The sequence below is a fragment of the Palaemon carinicauda genome, chromosome 20 (genome assembly GCF_036898095.1).
Source record: "Palaemon carinicauda isolate YSFRI2023 chromosome 20, ASM3689809v2, whole genome shotgun sequence".
Classification (NCBI taxonomy): Eukaryota; Metazoa; Arthropoda; class Malacostraca; order Decapoda; family Palaemonidae; genus Palaemon; species Palaemon carinicauda.
In genome coordinates, this window is record NC_090744.1 from 18,851,495 (window position 1) to 18,867,899 (window position 16,405).

General features: G+C 38.9%; 1 protein-coding gene across 6 annotated transcripts in view; it reads left to right on the top strand.

Annotated features, from left to right (window-relative positions):
* The window catches only part of LOC137660172 (androgen-induced gene 1 protein-like), a 187,748-nt gene extending 175,394 nt beyond the window's left edge, over positions 1-12,354 (top strand). For 5 of the 6 annotated variants that reach the window (XM_068394867.1, XM_068394864.1, XM_068394865.1 and 2 more), the window contains exon 6: positions 9,005-10,361. In XM_068394867.1, the coding sequence (XP_068250968.1) occupies positions 9,005-9,036 (32 nt within the window). In that variant the 3' untranslated portion in view covers positions 9,037-10,361. Of the gene's footprint in view, positions 1-9,004; positions 10,362-12,129 lie in introns of those variants that run through there. The other variant, XM_068394863.1, reaches the window with a different exon arrangement.
* The last annotated feature ends 4,051 nt before the right edge of the window (positions 12,355-16,405 follow it).

Consider the following 16,405-nt stretch of genomic DNA (forward strand, 5'->3'; position numbering starts at 1 on the left):
CTGTCTCCAAGGGTGATCTCCGGTATTGGGACCCTCAGGTATGTACCGTGTGCTCTAACCTGATTACTGAGGCTTTTGATTCCCCTAGGACGGCGGAATCAAGGGATATAGCAAGGGAGAAGCTTCGTACCTGGGTAAGGGGCTTCCAGAAGAACACCTCTGGACCTTATCTTCCAAGTGAGAAGATGAGGGCTTACCTTTTCCCTAGGGCATCAGCTGATGCAGTGATTCCCCAGCCTCAAGAGGAGATCCCCCTAGTTCAGATCCCGGTGGATGCTGAAGTCGCGGTCGCCTTGCAAGACATCCAGTTGGACGACAGGATGTCAGACGTGTCCGAGCGTCTGGAGGAAGACCTCCTGGCAGAAGGCCAGGATGAAGATCAAGCCCCAGACATTGTAGAGGAAGAGGCCGACGAGGTGTCGGCTGCTCCGGTTCAGATCCCTGAACCTATTCCCTCAACATCGTCCGCTCTCCCAGTAGAGCTTGGACAGGCCCTCTCCTCCATTGTTGGAATGATCCAACAAATGCAGAAGGAGAATAATGAGAAGGCGGCTGCAATGGATCTGCAGATGCAGAAACTTGCAGCATCACGTGGGCCCCAGAAAAGGCTCAATGTGAAAGACCTTCCCTTGTGCTCAGATGCTAACCCGTGGAGATATGCTGAGCACATGCCGATGACGATTGGGAAGATCGTCATGTCGGATAAGTTGGGTTCAGTTCCCCTAGAGGAGGTGGAATTCTGGCCCAGCAAAGGGTCATATCCGGACTGTTATGTCCGGTTGAGGAAGGAACCAGCTTCAAAGGAGGAGACAGAGCCGAAGGAGGTCATAGTGATGGACCATGCTAAGGCTCAAGCTTTGCTTTCATCTTCGATGAAAGAGAGGGGCTTCACGAACTCAAAGGTGGCTGCATTGAGTAAGAAGCTCCCTTCCTTTGTGTCCTCTCCTGCTAGATCCTTCCCCTTTTTGCAGAAAGGGTTTGCGGCTGTGTTAAAAGCAGTCGAGGCTGGCAAGCCTTGCCCCTCCTTGGAGGAGTGTAAACCCTTGTCGCTGGCCCTACCTATGGACCACAAGGACTGGAAGGACGTCCATCTTACCTTCTCAGTCGGGAAGTTGGAGGCTGATATTGCCGGACGTCAGTTCGGTGAGAACCTCCCTAAGCTGTCTGACTTTCTTTTGCGGAGAGAGCTCGAGACAAAAGAAAGACTGGCTGCCTCAATGTCTCTTCAGACCACTCTTGAGACGATGGCAAGTGACCCCAAGGTCCATGAAATGTTCATGGTAGTGGCCAAGACTCATCTGGCCACAGTGACGAAGGATCTTTACAGCTTCGTCAGGGCGAGGAGAGCTTGTAGGGAGTTCATGTTCACCTCGGCTACGGTGAGGCACGAGCCAAGGAAACTAATCTCCTCCAACATTTGGGGCAAAGACCTTTTCCCTAGCGAATCGGTCAAAGAAGTTGTTGATAAGGCCGCCACGGAGAATAGAAACCTTCTCCAGAAGTGGGGCCTGTCTATCAAGAGAAAGTCTTCCCCGGATGAGGGTCCCCAACCAAAGAGGAAGACTAAGAGGACTAGGCTACCGTCTCGGCCAGCCAAGCCATTTAGACAGCAACAGCAACAGCAATTGCCGATGCCTTCAGTGCCCCAGATGGTGGCACAAACCCCGACCACATTCCAGTGGGTACCCCAGGCCGTGTCGACACAGTCCCCGGCATTCAACCCAACGTTCGAAGGGCAGTCAACTTCCTTTCGAGCAAAGCCTAGAGGAGCAGCCAGAGGCTCATCTAGGCGCCCCTCAAGGGGAAGGGGATTCAGGGGTGGTCGCGGTCAGGGAGGCAAGACCTCAGGACAGCAGTCCAAGTGAGATGATAACGGTAGGAGGGAGACTTCAAAGTTTTCGGGATCGGTGGACCTTCGATCCCTGGGCCCACAGCCTACTCAAGAATGGACTGGGCTGGAGCTGGTACAGCACTCCACCCCCGTGCCCTCGGTTTTTCCAACACTCCACCCCCCTTCTGGAGAAGTACATCCAAGAACTGTTGGAGAAAAAAGTGATCCGAAGGGTGAAGTCCATCAAATTCCAAGGGAGGCTGTTTTGTGTTCCCAAGAAAGACTCAGAAAAACTCAGAGTCATTCTGGACTTGTCGCCACTCAACAAGTTCATAGTGAACTGCAAGTTCAAGATGCTAACACTGCAACACATAAGGACCTTACTGCCCAAGAGGGCATATACCGTCTCCATAGACTTGTCAGACGCCTATTGGTACGTTCCAATCAACCGTCGACTCTCCCCCTACCTAGGGTTCAAGCTACAACGAAGACTATACGCCTTCAGAGCCATGCCATTCGGGCTAAATATAGCTCCAAGGATCTTCACGAAACTTGCGAGCGTAGCTCTCAAACAATTACGCCTAAAGGGAATTCAGGTGGTAGCCTACCTGGACGACTGGCTGGTGTGGGCAGCATCCAAGACAGAATGCTTGCAAGCTTCCCTGCAGGTGATCCAGTTCCTAGAGTATCTAGGCTTCAAGATCAACAGAAAAAAGTCTCGACTTTCTCCATCTCAAAAGTTCCAGGGGTTGGGAATCCACTGGGACCTAATGTCACACCAATTCTCCATCCCGGCGAAGAAAAGGAAGGAGATAGCTGGTTCTGTCAAGAGACTTCTAGATTCCGAAAGGATATCAAGACGCGAACAGGAGAGAGTACTGGGTTCTCTCCAGTTTGCTTCGGTAACAGACCCGGTGCTAAGAGCACAGCTAAAGGATGCAACCGGAGTTTGGAGAAGTTATGCATCAAACGCGCGAAGAGATCTGAGAAGACCAGTTCCGCTTCGTCTACGTACTCTTCTCAGGCCTTGGTCTCAAGCCAGACATCTAAAGAAGTCGGTACTTCTTCAGCCACCTCCCCCGTCGGTGACGATTCACACAGACGCCTCGAAGGAGGGGTGGGGAGGTCACTCTCATCGGAAAAAGGCCCAAGGGACTTGGTCCATTCTATTCAAGACCTTTCACATAAACTTTCTAGAGGCTATGGCAGTGCTCCTTACCTTAAAGAAAGTCTCCCCGCGTCACTCGATCCACATAAGGTTGGTGCTGGACAGCGAGGTAGTTGTGAGATGCTTAAATCGACAAGGATCAAGGTCGCCACCTCTCAACCAAGTGATGTTGGCCATCTTCCGATTGGCGGAAAAGAAGAAGTGGTACCTGTCGGCAGTTCACCTTCAAGGAGTCCGCAATGTGACAGCGGACGCTCTATCCAGGTTCACACCGATAGAGTCGGCATGGTCCCTAGACGCAGGATCGTTCTCCTTCATCTTGAGTCAAGTCCCAGAACTGCAGATAGACCGCTTTGCGACGAAAGACAACAAGAAGTTGCCCCTGTACGTGTCCCCGTACGAGGACCCCTTGGCGGAAGCAGTGGACGCGATGTCCCTCGACTGGAACAGATGGTCCAGGATTTATCTGTTCCCTCCTCACAACCTTCTGTTGAGGGTCCTCAACAAACTGAGATCCTTCAAGGGAGTAGCGGCAATAGTGGCCCACAAGTGGCCGAACAGCGTGTGGTTCCCCCTGGCATTGGAACTACGGTTGAAGTTTCTACCGCTACCAGATCCAGTTCTGACCCAGCGAGTCCAGAAGTCGACTGTCTGCGCTTCATTACAGAAAACCCGGACCCTGCAGCTCATGATTTTCTCTCCCTAGCGGTGAGAAAGCGTTTCGGGATTTCGAAAGCCAGCATAGACTTCCTAGAGGAATATAAGTGCAAATCTACTAGAAGGCAATATGAGTCATCTTGGAGAAAATGGGTGGCCTTTGTCAAGGCGAAGAATCCGCAGGAGATCTCGACGGACTTCTGCTTATCTTTCTTCATCCACCTCCATGGTCAAGGGTTGGCAGCTAACACGATTTCAACGTGTAAGTCTGCTTTGACAAGACCCATTCTATATGCCTTCCAGGTCGACCTTGCTAACGAGATCTTTAATAAAGTTCCAAAAGCCTGCGCTAGGCTCAGACCTTCAGCACCTCCAAAGCCCATTTCATGGTCTTTAGATAAAGTTCTTCATTTCGCTTCACTGTTGAACAATGAGGAGTGTGCGTTAAAGGATTTGACCCAAAAAGTTATTTTCCTATTTGCACTCGCGTCCGGGGCCAGGGTTAGTGAGATTGTAGCCCTCTCGAGAGAGGAAGGTCGTGTTCAGTTCCTGGATGGGGGAGAACTGAACCTGTTTCCGGATCCTACGTTTCTCGCCAAGAACAAGTTACCCACCAACAGGTGCGGTCCCTGGAGAATCTGCCCTCTGAAAGAAGATGCATCTCTATGTCCAGTAGAATGCCTAAAGGTCTATCTTCGTAGAACTTCAGACTTCAAGGGTGGTCAACTATTCAGGGGAGAAACGTCAGGCTCAAATTTATCACTGAAACAACTCAGGGCGAAAATCACATATTTTATTCGCAGAGCGGATCCTGACAGTACACCCGCTGGTCACGATCCGAGGAAAGTTGCCACATCCTTAAATTTCTTTAATTGTATGGATTTTGAACATCTTCGTTCATACACTGGCTGGAAGTCTTCCAGAGTGTTCTTCCGTCACTATGCGAAGCAAGTGGAGCAACTAAAGAGATCTGTGGTAGCAGTGGGTTGCGTCGTTAACCCTGCTGTTTAACTCTGCGAGGAACAGTGGTTTTAATTGGGACGATTAATTCCAGGGTGAGTGTGTAGTTACATACTGTGCTACAAACTAAGTGAGGGCACCGAGTTGCCCACGTTGACTGTTCCACTTCCAAAGGTGAACCTAGCATAAGTGCAGACGTGTGCCGAGCGTTTCTAACGCTAATGTGACTGATTAGTAATACAGACTTTTATGACTTTGATACCTCGGTATGTTAAAAGTGGCACTACAGTGAACCCTCGCTACTTCGCGGTTCGACCATCGCGGATTCACCACTTCGCGGATTTTTTCCATAACCCATATATATACAGTAATATATATATATATATATATGTATGCATGTATTTATGTATATATGTAGGTATGTATATATATATATATATATATATATATATATATATATATATATATATATATATATATTTAAAGTAGGAAGATGTGATGTAGTTCTAAGGGAAAAGTATGGGAAATATGTCTGGGTAATTAGCAAAGCTCTACCTCCAGTTTGTTTCTACATTATGATCAGAGATAAATGTAAACAAAACATTGGTTGCCATTTTTTATCGTGCTTTTTAGCATGTTTAGGAAATGCATGATATAAAATCACCTTTAATATTTGTGCCTGTTTTAGTTTAGGGTACTGTAGTACATGCATTAAGTGTTCTGTACATTAAAGGGTAGTTTGTTAACAGTACTACGTACAAGGGAAGGTTTTAAAAGTCTGAATATACATGTTGAATAAATAGGTAAATATGGTGTCACTACTTCGCGGATTTTCACCTATCGCGGCCGCGACTGGAACCTATCTACCGCGATAAACGAGGGTTCACTGTAATGTTTTTCTTTCAGATATACAAGTTTCTGTTTACTATCATACTTATGCTTAAAGTTTTGGTTATCCTCCTCTTATATATATATATATATATATATATATATATATATATATATATATATATATATATATATATATATATATATATATTTATATATATATATAATTGTTAACCTGTCTATTTATTGTCTGTGAATAAACTTGTTCTTGAGAACCTTGCGTCTCCTTCACCTGTGTCAATTTATTGGTATAATTGAGCATTCATTCTATGTATATTTATCTGGGATAATTCTAATAGATTGTTCCTTTATGCAAGCTAATGTTGCATTGGTTTATGCTTTCCCTTAGCGGGAGGACTCCATCCCATAAGGGGACGGTGGCGGATTTACAAGTTTCCTCCTATGCGGATATAAACCTTTGTCCAATACAAGTATTGAGCGGAGAACTGGTCGATATTTCATATTGACGCAGTGGTTCTTTACAAACTATGCTTTACTTAATATAGGGTGAGACCACTATATTGGCTTGCCTGGTATTCATACATAGGTATATGTACTCTTCAAGACTTTTCCAGAGTCTAGTAGGACTCTTCCCTGTAGGGGGCCGGAAGCTCTAACATGGTTTATGGTTAGTTGAAAAGATGTATATCGGTAACATCTTAGGTCTCTAGGTCTAGTCGACCGGGGAAATACCTCCGGGGAGTACGGCACGTTCTGAGAATCCACAGATACAGTAATGCTCTGTTATACTTCCATCAGGACGACATGGCTTGAGCCCAAAAAACGGATTTTGAGCGAAGCGAAAAATCTATTTTTGGGTGAGATGGCCATGTCGTCCTGATGGACCCGCCCTTCCCTTTCTATGAAAGGGCTGTAGGACCCCTCCCTACATACAGTATCTGCAGCACCTCGTGTATCGCTACAAGGAATACAGATGGCGCCAGAATCGGCGCAATGCACGCTTACGAAACGGGAGAAGAGAGAGCCTTGCGAACGGCTCTCCTTTTTCTTTCTCGTTTTCGTTTTCTTGCCAATTGACCCCTTCGAAGTGTTATCTCTGTTCGGGGTGCAGATTGCCATGTGGCGTGTCAAGAATACGTCCTCTGATATTTCGCGATATCCCTGGTACTTTCATTAGGGATATTCGCTCCAGGAGTTAGAATTCTGGGTACCTTAAGGTAAATTCTCTGGGAATATTGCCGTAGTTGTAATATACCCTAGGAAGCTACCCTATAGGAACTTCCATCAGGACGACATGGCCATCTCACCCAAAAATAGATTTTTCGCTTCGCTCAAAATCCGTTTTAAATGAATACTTCTCCACTCATCATATCCCACTTCACGCTTCATAGTTCTCAGCCATGCAGGCTTGGGTCTTCCAATTCTTCTAGTGCCTTGTGGAACCCAGTTGAAAGATAGGTGAACTAATCTCTCTTGGGGAGTGCAAAGAGCATGCCCAAACCATCTTCATCTACTCCTCACCATAATCTCATCCACATATGGTACTCGAGTAATCTCTCTTATAGTTTCATTTCTAATCCTGTCCTGCCATTCAACTTCCAGTATTATTGAGGGCTTTGTTCTGAAATCTACAAAATTGTTGGATATTGTTTCATTGTCATACCATGACTCATATCCATACATTAAAATTGATCTCACTAAACTGATATATATTCTGATTTTTATATGCAATTTCAGGCAATTTGATTTCCAAATTTTACTTAACCTGGCCATTGTCTGTTTTGCTTTTTTTCAATCTTTCAATAAACTCAAATTCTAAAGTTCCTGTATTAGAGATCATAGTTCCTAAATATTCATATGATTCTACCTCATTAATTTGGGAATTAAGAGAAGAAAATTTTGTATATAAAATTTTTTTTAGGATTGCTAAGACCCTAACGAATAAAGCCTCTTCCAAAATTAAAATCCACATTACTGGAAAGAGAACAAATGCCCGGTACTGAAAAAACTGTCAAAACAAACTATGGTACTTAACATTGGTAAAGGTGAAGTAGCAGCGTCAGTCATGTTGAATTAACGACAATCACTTGCAAAAACACCGAGCACAAAAATAATACAACTTGCGGGAAAGTCCAAAACAGAAGGATGACCTGTAGAGCGCGAGTAGTAGGTGTCGGTGGGGTAGTCCAACTGTATTCTCTAGGGCCTGTCACGGCCCTCCCCTTTGATGAAGGGATTATCTAAATGGAAGACAGCCTGTGAATAGTGGTTTTCACACGCCCTTGTTAAATACACGACACCCACAAGGTGATCGCGCGAGGGTTGTAATCTCTGCATTCCATGCTTTTATCTTTCTCTAGTATATTTGGAAGATTTATATTAGAAAAGTGTAAAGAAGGACCCTTTTCACCGGCCGTCACAGGTCTCTCCCCAGAAATAGATTTTTCCTTCGTCAAAATCCCTTTTTTTTTACTTCAGAAGAAAATTTTTTCCATACTCTTTGCAAAGGCTTTTCATAACCTTATTCAAGATTGCCTTTTATTCACTGGCAAGTGTCATTTTTGTGTGTATTGCAGTACAAAAGGTCCTCAACTTACAATCTTAATTGGTTTCAAGAAGCTGTTTGTATGTTAAATTTGGTCTAGGATAGGCCTATCCTGAATCACACGCATATGATTTCCAGGTACAAAAGTCAACACAGCCGGATTTCATATGAAATAGATATTATGTTATTGCATATATTGTTTTGCCTACTGCATTGAAAGCTATCACTGTAGTCAAATATTCCTTAAGGTGCGTCCACACTAGCGACAAAACATGTCGAGAACACTGTGTACAACTTTGTAGGCAACAAGTTGTTAGACTGTTGACGAAACATTGTTGTCGAGATGTTGGTAGAGATTTATTGGTGATATGTTGGCAACCCTGGTGTGGACAAGTCGATGTGGTTGGAGATACCCGGACAGACACACAACACCGACAGCAAAATTTTAAGGCTCTTCTCTTTTCCTATTATGCAATAGGGAGGGTCTCGTCCAGACTCTACAACGGTGCCTCCTCTGCTGTAAACACATAAGCACAACAACAGCAGCAGCAGCAGCCGCCAGTGCATCCTGGCACGCCGGCATACTTTTCGAGTCTCTAGAATGAGGTGTGGACGGCTTCACTAAGTTGACGCGTGTTGCCAATATGTTGCCAGACATTGTAGCAGACAAAGTTTCCTACATTGTTGTCGATATGTGTACCGATGTTGACTGTAAGGTTTCCAACTTTGTTGTTGATATGTCGGTAGACACGATGTTGCCAGTGTGCACGCACCTTTAGGAAGCTACTTATAGGAACCTTCCATCAGGACGACATGGCTATCTCACCCAAAAATAGATTTTTCACTTCGCTCAAAATCCGTTTATCATTCATCTTCTCTCTATCATTTTCAGTTGGATTTGTATCTCCGAATGTTTGCATGTTGAGGACCTGTATAACATACTGTAATTTTATGTATTTTATTATATTTATCTAATGCTCTTTTTTAATTACAGGTACACAGATTAAAGCACATAAAATGGACTAGTTCATTTAAGGTAATGTGTACTAGTAAGTTAAAGGAAGTAGTTCCCATGTTTTTTCCTTTTGATTTTGATGGTGAATGATAGTTTCCGTAGGTCTCTTTGATCTGAATTTTTTTTCTGAAGCTTGTTCAGTCTATTCTATCAAATGAGGCGTTCACATTGCTAAAGGTTTCTCGAGCTCAAAGTGCTATTTTTTTAATTGCTTTAATGTACAGGTACTGTATTCTAGTCTCTTTTTTTCACATTAAAACCACTTTTTTATACTCATAAAACTTTTTAAAATTCAGTTGTAAATCACTGAGATAAGCTTGTTTAAAAATGGCCAATTTTAAAATTTTTCTTTCTTGTGATTTTGATTTTTCCGTTCGGCTACTTTTTTATAGGCTCCAACAATTTTTTTTTTAAATTCAATCGTAAATCATCGAGATAAGCGTTTGAAAATTTGCCAATTTTAAAAGGTTTTTTTCTTGTGATTTTGATTTTTCCATTCAGCTACTTCTCTTTTATAGACTCCAAAAACTTTTTTAAATTCAATCGTAAATCGCCGAGATAAGTGTTTGAAAATTGCCAATTTTAAAATGTGTTTTTCTTGTGATTTTGATTTTTCCATTCAGCTACTTCTCTTTTATAGACTAATTTTTTTAAATGCAACCGTAAATCGCCGAGATAAGTGTTTGAAAATTGCTAATTTAAAATGTTTATTTTCCTGTTTGTCCCCTGAAGACTTCGTATTGTGAACGCCTCGGATGCGATTTTGGTACTCCATGGTACAGTCTGTCAAATGTCAAAATCCAAGGGTTCAGTGAACTATATTTATACGAGGTAATCGGCTCAGACTACTCTTTTGGTTTGAGCTTAATATTACTGGGATGAATTTTACTCGAGTCACAAAAGCACATCCAGATATTTTGAATATTTCCATGAAATGCAAGAAATACAACCAAAGTATTTGCATCACAAAAGCACATCCAGATATTTTCTCTTTTTTAAAATTACATTCCATTTATTTTAATACCGATGACTGCTTATTTTTCTTGATTAATACTCATTGAGTAATACTCTTTAAGCATTCACTATTTTCTATGCAAGACAAATTAATATGTAAGTACTTCAGACCTGGTAAAGTGAATGTTGAGTATTAAAGAACAAAGGTTATAGATGTTTGATAAACATTAGTGATATATTTCTTCAGTCTTCTAGATATATCCCTTCTTGAAGTCCCTTGTTCACATAGCCTTTCATGACATTGCTAAAGATTTCCTGAAGTTTCCTTTTTTATAGAAGTCCCTTGTCTTTTATATTATTATTATTATTATTATTATTATTATTATTATTACTATCCAAGCTACAACCCTAGTTGGAAAAGCAAGATGCTATAAGCCCAGGGGCTCCAACAGGGAAAAATAGCCCAGTGAGGAAAGGAAATAAGGAAATAAATGAAGAGAACAAATTAACAATAAATCGTTCTAAAAAAAGTAACAGCGTCAAAACAGACATGTCACATATAAACTATAAACAACATCAAAAACAAATATGTCATTAAACTATAAAAACTCATGTCCGCCTGGTCAACAAAAAAGCATTTTCTCCAACTTTGAACTTTTGAAGTTTTAAAGCTCTTTTTATCTCCGAAGTTCCTGTTATTGTTTATAAACAGTAACTCAAGCCCACACCTAGCAGAGGTATTCTTGCCAGTATAATTGATAAACATCCACCTCAATTAATATAGATAATATACACTACAATCTTATCAAGCTATAAAATTAATTCCAATTTAATTCTGACCTTCCCTCTAAGATATTTTAAAACAATTACTTTATTGTTATATTGTATTTAACCTGAAGTCCAGTTGGCTTACATTCCAGTGAAATTTTTTTTAAAGATTGATACCCCTTTTAAGTATATTAGTCTGGAATTGTGAAACAATGTGCATCCTCATATCCGCAACATTATTTGGGTTATTATTACTGGGACCAGAAATGTTATGATACAGTATTTAGGCAGGAATAACATACTGTCCCTTATGTATGTTGTCACATGGCAATGTTTGCCATAATCGAGTATCTAATTTGTATTGGTGGAATAACATAATGTCCCTTATATATGTTGTCACATGGCAATAAATGTTTGCCATCATTGAATATCTAATTTGTATTGGTGTTAATGTCATGTTATAACAGAGTACAATAGACCCACTTCATATTTTAGATTGTAAATATTTAAATGTAGCTCAGATAGCCAATAGAGTATGCTTAGTTTTTTGTAAGGTAGGTATACTACTTAATGAAAGCGAGGCTTAGCACTAATAGCCCCTTGTATGTATTTATTAGTAAATACTAAGATTTTTTTTTCTGATGAAATTGTCTTAATATAAACATTTATTCTCTGGCATATATTAAAATATACATAATGCATACCTTGTGTATTTCACAAATTTTACAAACGTATAATGAAAATGTAGGCTGTGTGACATTTATGGTATGGTACAGTACATTAAATCCCCAGAATAAGAACTTGAACACATTTAATCGTAAAAACCTGTGCAACAAATTAAAAATGTTTTTTTCTTCTTTGTCTACATCTTTTTAATTCAGAAATTAAAAATGTTTTTTTCTTCTTTGTCTACATCTTTTTAATTAAGAAATTAAAAATGTTTTCTTCTTCTTTGTCTACATCTTTTTAATTAAGAAATTAAAAATGTTTTCTTCTTCTTTGTCTACATCTTTTTAATTAAGAAATTAAAAATGTTTTCTTCTTCTTTGTCTACATCTTTTTAATTAAGAAATTAAAAATGTTTCCTTCTTTGTCTACATCTTTTTAATTAAGAAATTAAAAATGTTTTCTTGTTTTTTCTGTCTACATCTTTTTAATTAAGAAATTAAAAATGTTTTCTTCTTTTTTCTTTGTCTACATCTTTTTAATTAAGAAATTAAAAATGTTTTCTTCTTCTTTGTCTACATCTTTTTAATTAAGAAATTAAAAATGTTTTCTTCTTCTTTGCCTACATCTTTTTAATTAAGAAATTAAAAATGTTTCCTTCTTTGTCTACATCTTTTTAATTAAGAAATTAAAAATGTTTTACACCTGTTAAATAGGGATGTCTAGAGCCCGACTCGCTAGCGGTTGAAAGATGAACTACAGAAGGTCCTCAACTTCTCTGCAAGTAGGATTTTGTTAAATTTTGGTTTAGTGCAGGCGTACCCTGAATCCTGTTTCTTTTGATTTCCAGCTACTAAAGTCAAATAGTTGGGTTTCATATGAAGTGGTTACCAGGTTATTAAGAATGTTTTGCTTACTCTATTAAATGATATATTGTTTTATTAGTATTTCTTTATCTTATCTTTGTTATTTTTAGTTGGATTTGTGTTTGTTTATTTGGGGATCTTCAAGTGTAAGGATGTGTGAGGGTTCAGAGCTAGATGTCGAGCTTAATTTGTATTGGGACTTTAGAACCTATTTATTCTTATATTTGGACTTCAGAACCACTTAATCTTATCTAAGAGACTCACTGCAGTAGTATTCCAACCATATTGAGACTAGAACCAGTTATTCTTATCCAAGAGACTCACTGTGCAGTAGTATAATCTTATTGGGACTTTAGAACCACTTATTCTTATCTAAGAGACTCACTGCAGTAGTATACCAATCATATTGAGAATTTAGAACCACCTAATCTTATCCAAAAGACTCACTGTGCAGTAGTATACTAATCATATTGGGACTTTAGAACCAGTTAACCCTTTTACCACCAAAGGACGTACCGATACGTTTCACAAAACTCATCCCTTTACCCCCATGGACGTACCGTACGTCCTTGCAAAAAAACTGCTATTTACATTTTTTTTCATAATTTTGATAATTTTTAAGAAACTTCAGGCATTTTCCAAGAGAATGAGACCAACCTGACCTCTTTATGATGAAAATTAACCCTGGATAGGTACGGTGGGTCATTTGCGACCCCGAGCGTCAAAAAAAAACAGGTTTTTCTCACGTGACTGAATTTGTGGGTGATCGACCTGCAGGAGGTGTCTCCCCTACACGCTCTAGTAGTGTCCAGATGTGCATTGCTGTAGCTGTACTCCTTCCCCGATTTCTGAGACGCGTCGGGGTCGAGCGCGACCGAGTTTACCCTTCTAAGGTAGTTTGCATAATTATCAAAGTTATTACGTATTATGAAATTGTCGTAGAATGGTGCAACTTGTATAGGTTATCAGTTGTGGAAAGTCTTGGTGGATTGTTTGGCTACCATGTGCATGATTTTTTTTTTAGTTAAAAGGTCGTTCATCACCACGAGGACCATTTTACCGCGAGTGCCCCTTTTTCATTTTTTTTTCATTTTTTTGCCAAGTCATTTTTCCGTAAGATATTGCCAAATAGTGTCGTAAAACTTTTGCTTTTTTAGTGTTGGAAAGTGTGTCTAGATGATCTGGCTACCCATGCGTGATTTTGTTTTTGTCAGATACGACGTAGTTATTGGTATATTGGGTATTTAACTGCGGTTGCCAATTTCTGTTTTTTTTTTTTTCAATATTTGTAAAAATTTACTACGTAGTAAGGAATTGCCGTATATTATTGATTTTTTTTTCATGTTTATGTGTTAGAAAGTGTGCCTTGATGGTTGGGCTAACACGTGCATGTCTTTTTTTTTATCTGAGATGCCGTATATTAGAATGTTGGGCATTTTTCCGCGAGTGCCCCTTTTTATTTGTTTTGCATTTTTTTGCTTAGTCATGTTACCGTAAGGAATTGGCAAGTAGTGTCGCAAAACTTATATTTTTATAGTGTTGGAAAGTGTTTCTAGATGATCTGGCTACCCATGCCTATTTTTTTTTTAGCCAGATATGGCGTATATATAAGTATGTGTTCGATTTTCCTGTGATTGCCATTTTTTCGCTTTTTCCCATTTCTTTCAAAATTACTACGTACTAAGGAACTATCACAGAGTAATGATTCATTTATATGTTTATTTGTCGGAAAATGTGCCTTGATGGTTTGCCTAGCACGTGGCTGAAATTTTTTTTTTCTGAAATGCCGTATATTTGAATGGCCATTTTTCCACGAGTGCCCCTTTTTATTTGTTTTGCATTTTTTTGCTTAGTCATGTTACCGTAAGGAATTGGCAAGTAGTGTCGCAAAACTTATAATTTTATAGTGTTGGAAAGTGTTTCTAGATGATCTGGCTACCCATGCCTATCTTTTTTTTTTAGCCAGATATGACGTATATATAGGTATGTGTTCGATTTTCCTGTGATTGCCATTTTTTCGTTTTTTCCCATTTCTTTCAAAATTACTACGTACTAAGGAACTATCACAGAGTAATGATTCATTTAGATGTTTATTTGTCGGAAAATGTGCCTTGATGGTTTGCCTAGCACGTGGCTGAATTTTTTTTTTCTGAAATGCCGTATATTAGAATGTTAGCCATTTTTCCACGAGTGCCCCTTTTTATTTGTTTTGCATTTTTTTGCTTAGTCATGTTACCGTAAGGAATTGGCAAGTAGTGTCGCAAAACTTATATTTTTATAGTGTTGGAAAGTGTTTCTAGATGATCTGGCTACCCATGCCTATCTTTTTTTTAGCCAGATATGGCGTATATATAGGTATGTGTTCGATTTTCCGGTGATTGCCATTTTTTCGTTTTTTCCCAATTCTTTCAAAATTACTACGTACTAAGGAACTATCACAGAGTAATGATTCCTCTAGATGTTTATTTGTCGGAAAATTTTGTTTACTTCTTTTTTGATTGAATATCATCAAATTTTTTTAGCTAAAATATTATATTGTTTTACATTTTTTTTTATTCGATTTTATTTCCCTTCAAAAAAATTTTTTTTGGGTCAGAATTTTAATTTTATAGTCGTAAAATAATCGACAATTATCCAGCAACCCACCATACAATTTTTATGCATATCCAATAATAATTAGATTAGTAAATAACACCTTGAAATTGACATACCCTTCCTACATTTCAAGTGGCAGATTAGGGAGTCTGAGTCAGTGTGGTTGGCGGCCATTTTGTGGACACATCCGAAGCTGCCCTATATATATATATTCTTGTTCCCTATAGAATTTGTGATATTTTGGTATATTTTTACCTGCATAAATATCATATATTAAATATATGTATTTTTTTACGAAATTTCTAAGTACTCAAAAAATTACCTCTAGATATGCCCCCTGATATAAATGTAATTTACAAAATAATGAAGATTTTTTTACATATTTCTATTTTAGGATAACATATGTTTATTCCCTAAAAAAATTAGCCACTTCCTATTTCATTTGGGTACCCAAAAAAAATCATGAAATTTGGACAAATTTTTTTGGCCAAAAAAAAGTTACCCTTTTTTTCTCATTTCAGATCTTCACCTCCATGGGTCTGACTTCATCCAAAATACATCAAGATGTGTCCTAAACATTCAAGAATCAATTCCTAAAAGGATTTGTGTATATATGTATAAACTTTTTTTTTTATGAATTTTATGTCAGGTCTTTTTTTTTTTTCTACTTAATGTTTTAAAATATTTATAATAAATAGTTTTTCTGCAGATGAGTAGTATTTATCTTTACAGTTGTTTTAAGCATTCATTGAAGTTTTTTTTGGCAAAAGAAAAAAGGAGGTTACTGCAAAAACTGATTTTTCAAGAATTTTTTTTGGCGTCGGGGTCGTTCGCGTCCGAGTATACCCTTAAAGGGGTGTCCGAGGAGCGTACCTATCCAGGGTTAAGGCTGTTAGAGCAATTTAAAAAAAAATATATTGCAAAATGTGCTTGAAAAAAAATAACCCCTGGGGGTTAAGGGTTGGAAAGTTCCAAATAGCCTGGGGGTAAAAGGGTTAATCTTATCTAAGGGATTCACTCCGTAGTACCACACTAATCATTTTCTGAACTAATTACAAGGTGTAATAGTGAAGTTGGAGGTTTTTTGAAGTTCAGATTAGTTGTAGTTTCCTGAATATTTCACTATTAAGCTACCATTGTGTATTACCTTTCCTGCTTTACTTCCTCAGGGATGCATATCTTATGCTCTTGGTAATGTATGAAAAGTATTTTCTCATACTCTATAAAGCTGTGAGGAAGTATAAAACATTAATTAATAAAAAAATTTATTTATAATTAACAAGACAAGAGTATGGGGAATATATCAACTTGCATCTTATTTATTAACCATTTTGTTTTCAAGTGAACTATAGAAAAAGTACCATGTATAAACAATTAACCCTTTTACCCCCAAAGGACGTACTCGTACGTTTCACAAAAGCCATCCCTTTACCCCCATGGACGTACCGGTACGTCCTTGCAAAAAAATGTTATGAAATTTTTTTTTTCTTCATATTTTTTATATTTTTTTTTTTTTTTTTAGAAAATTCAG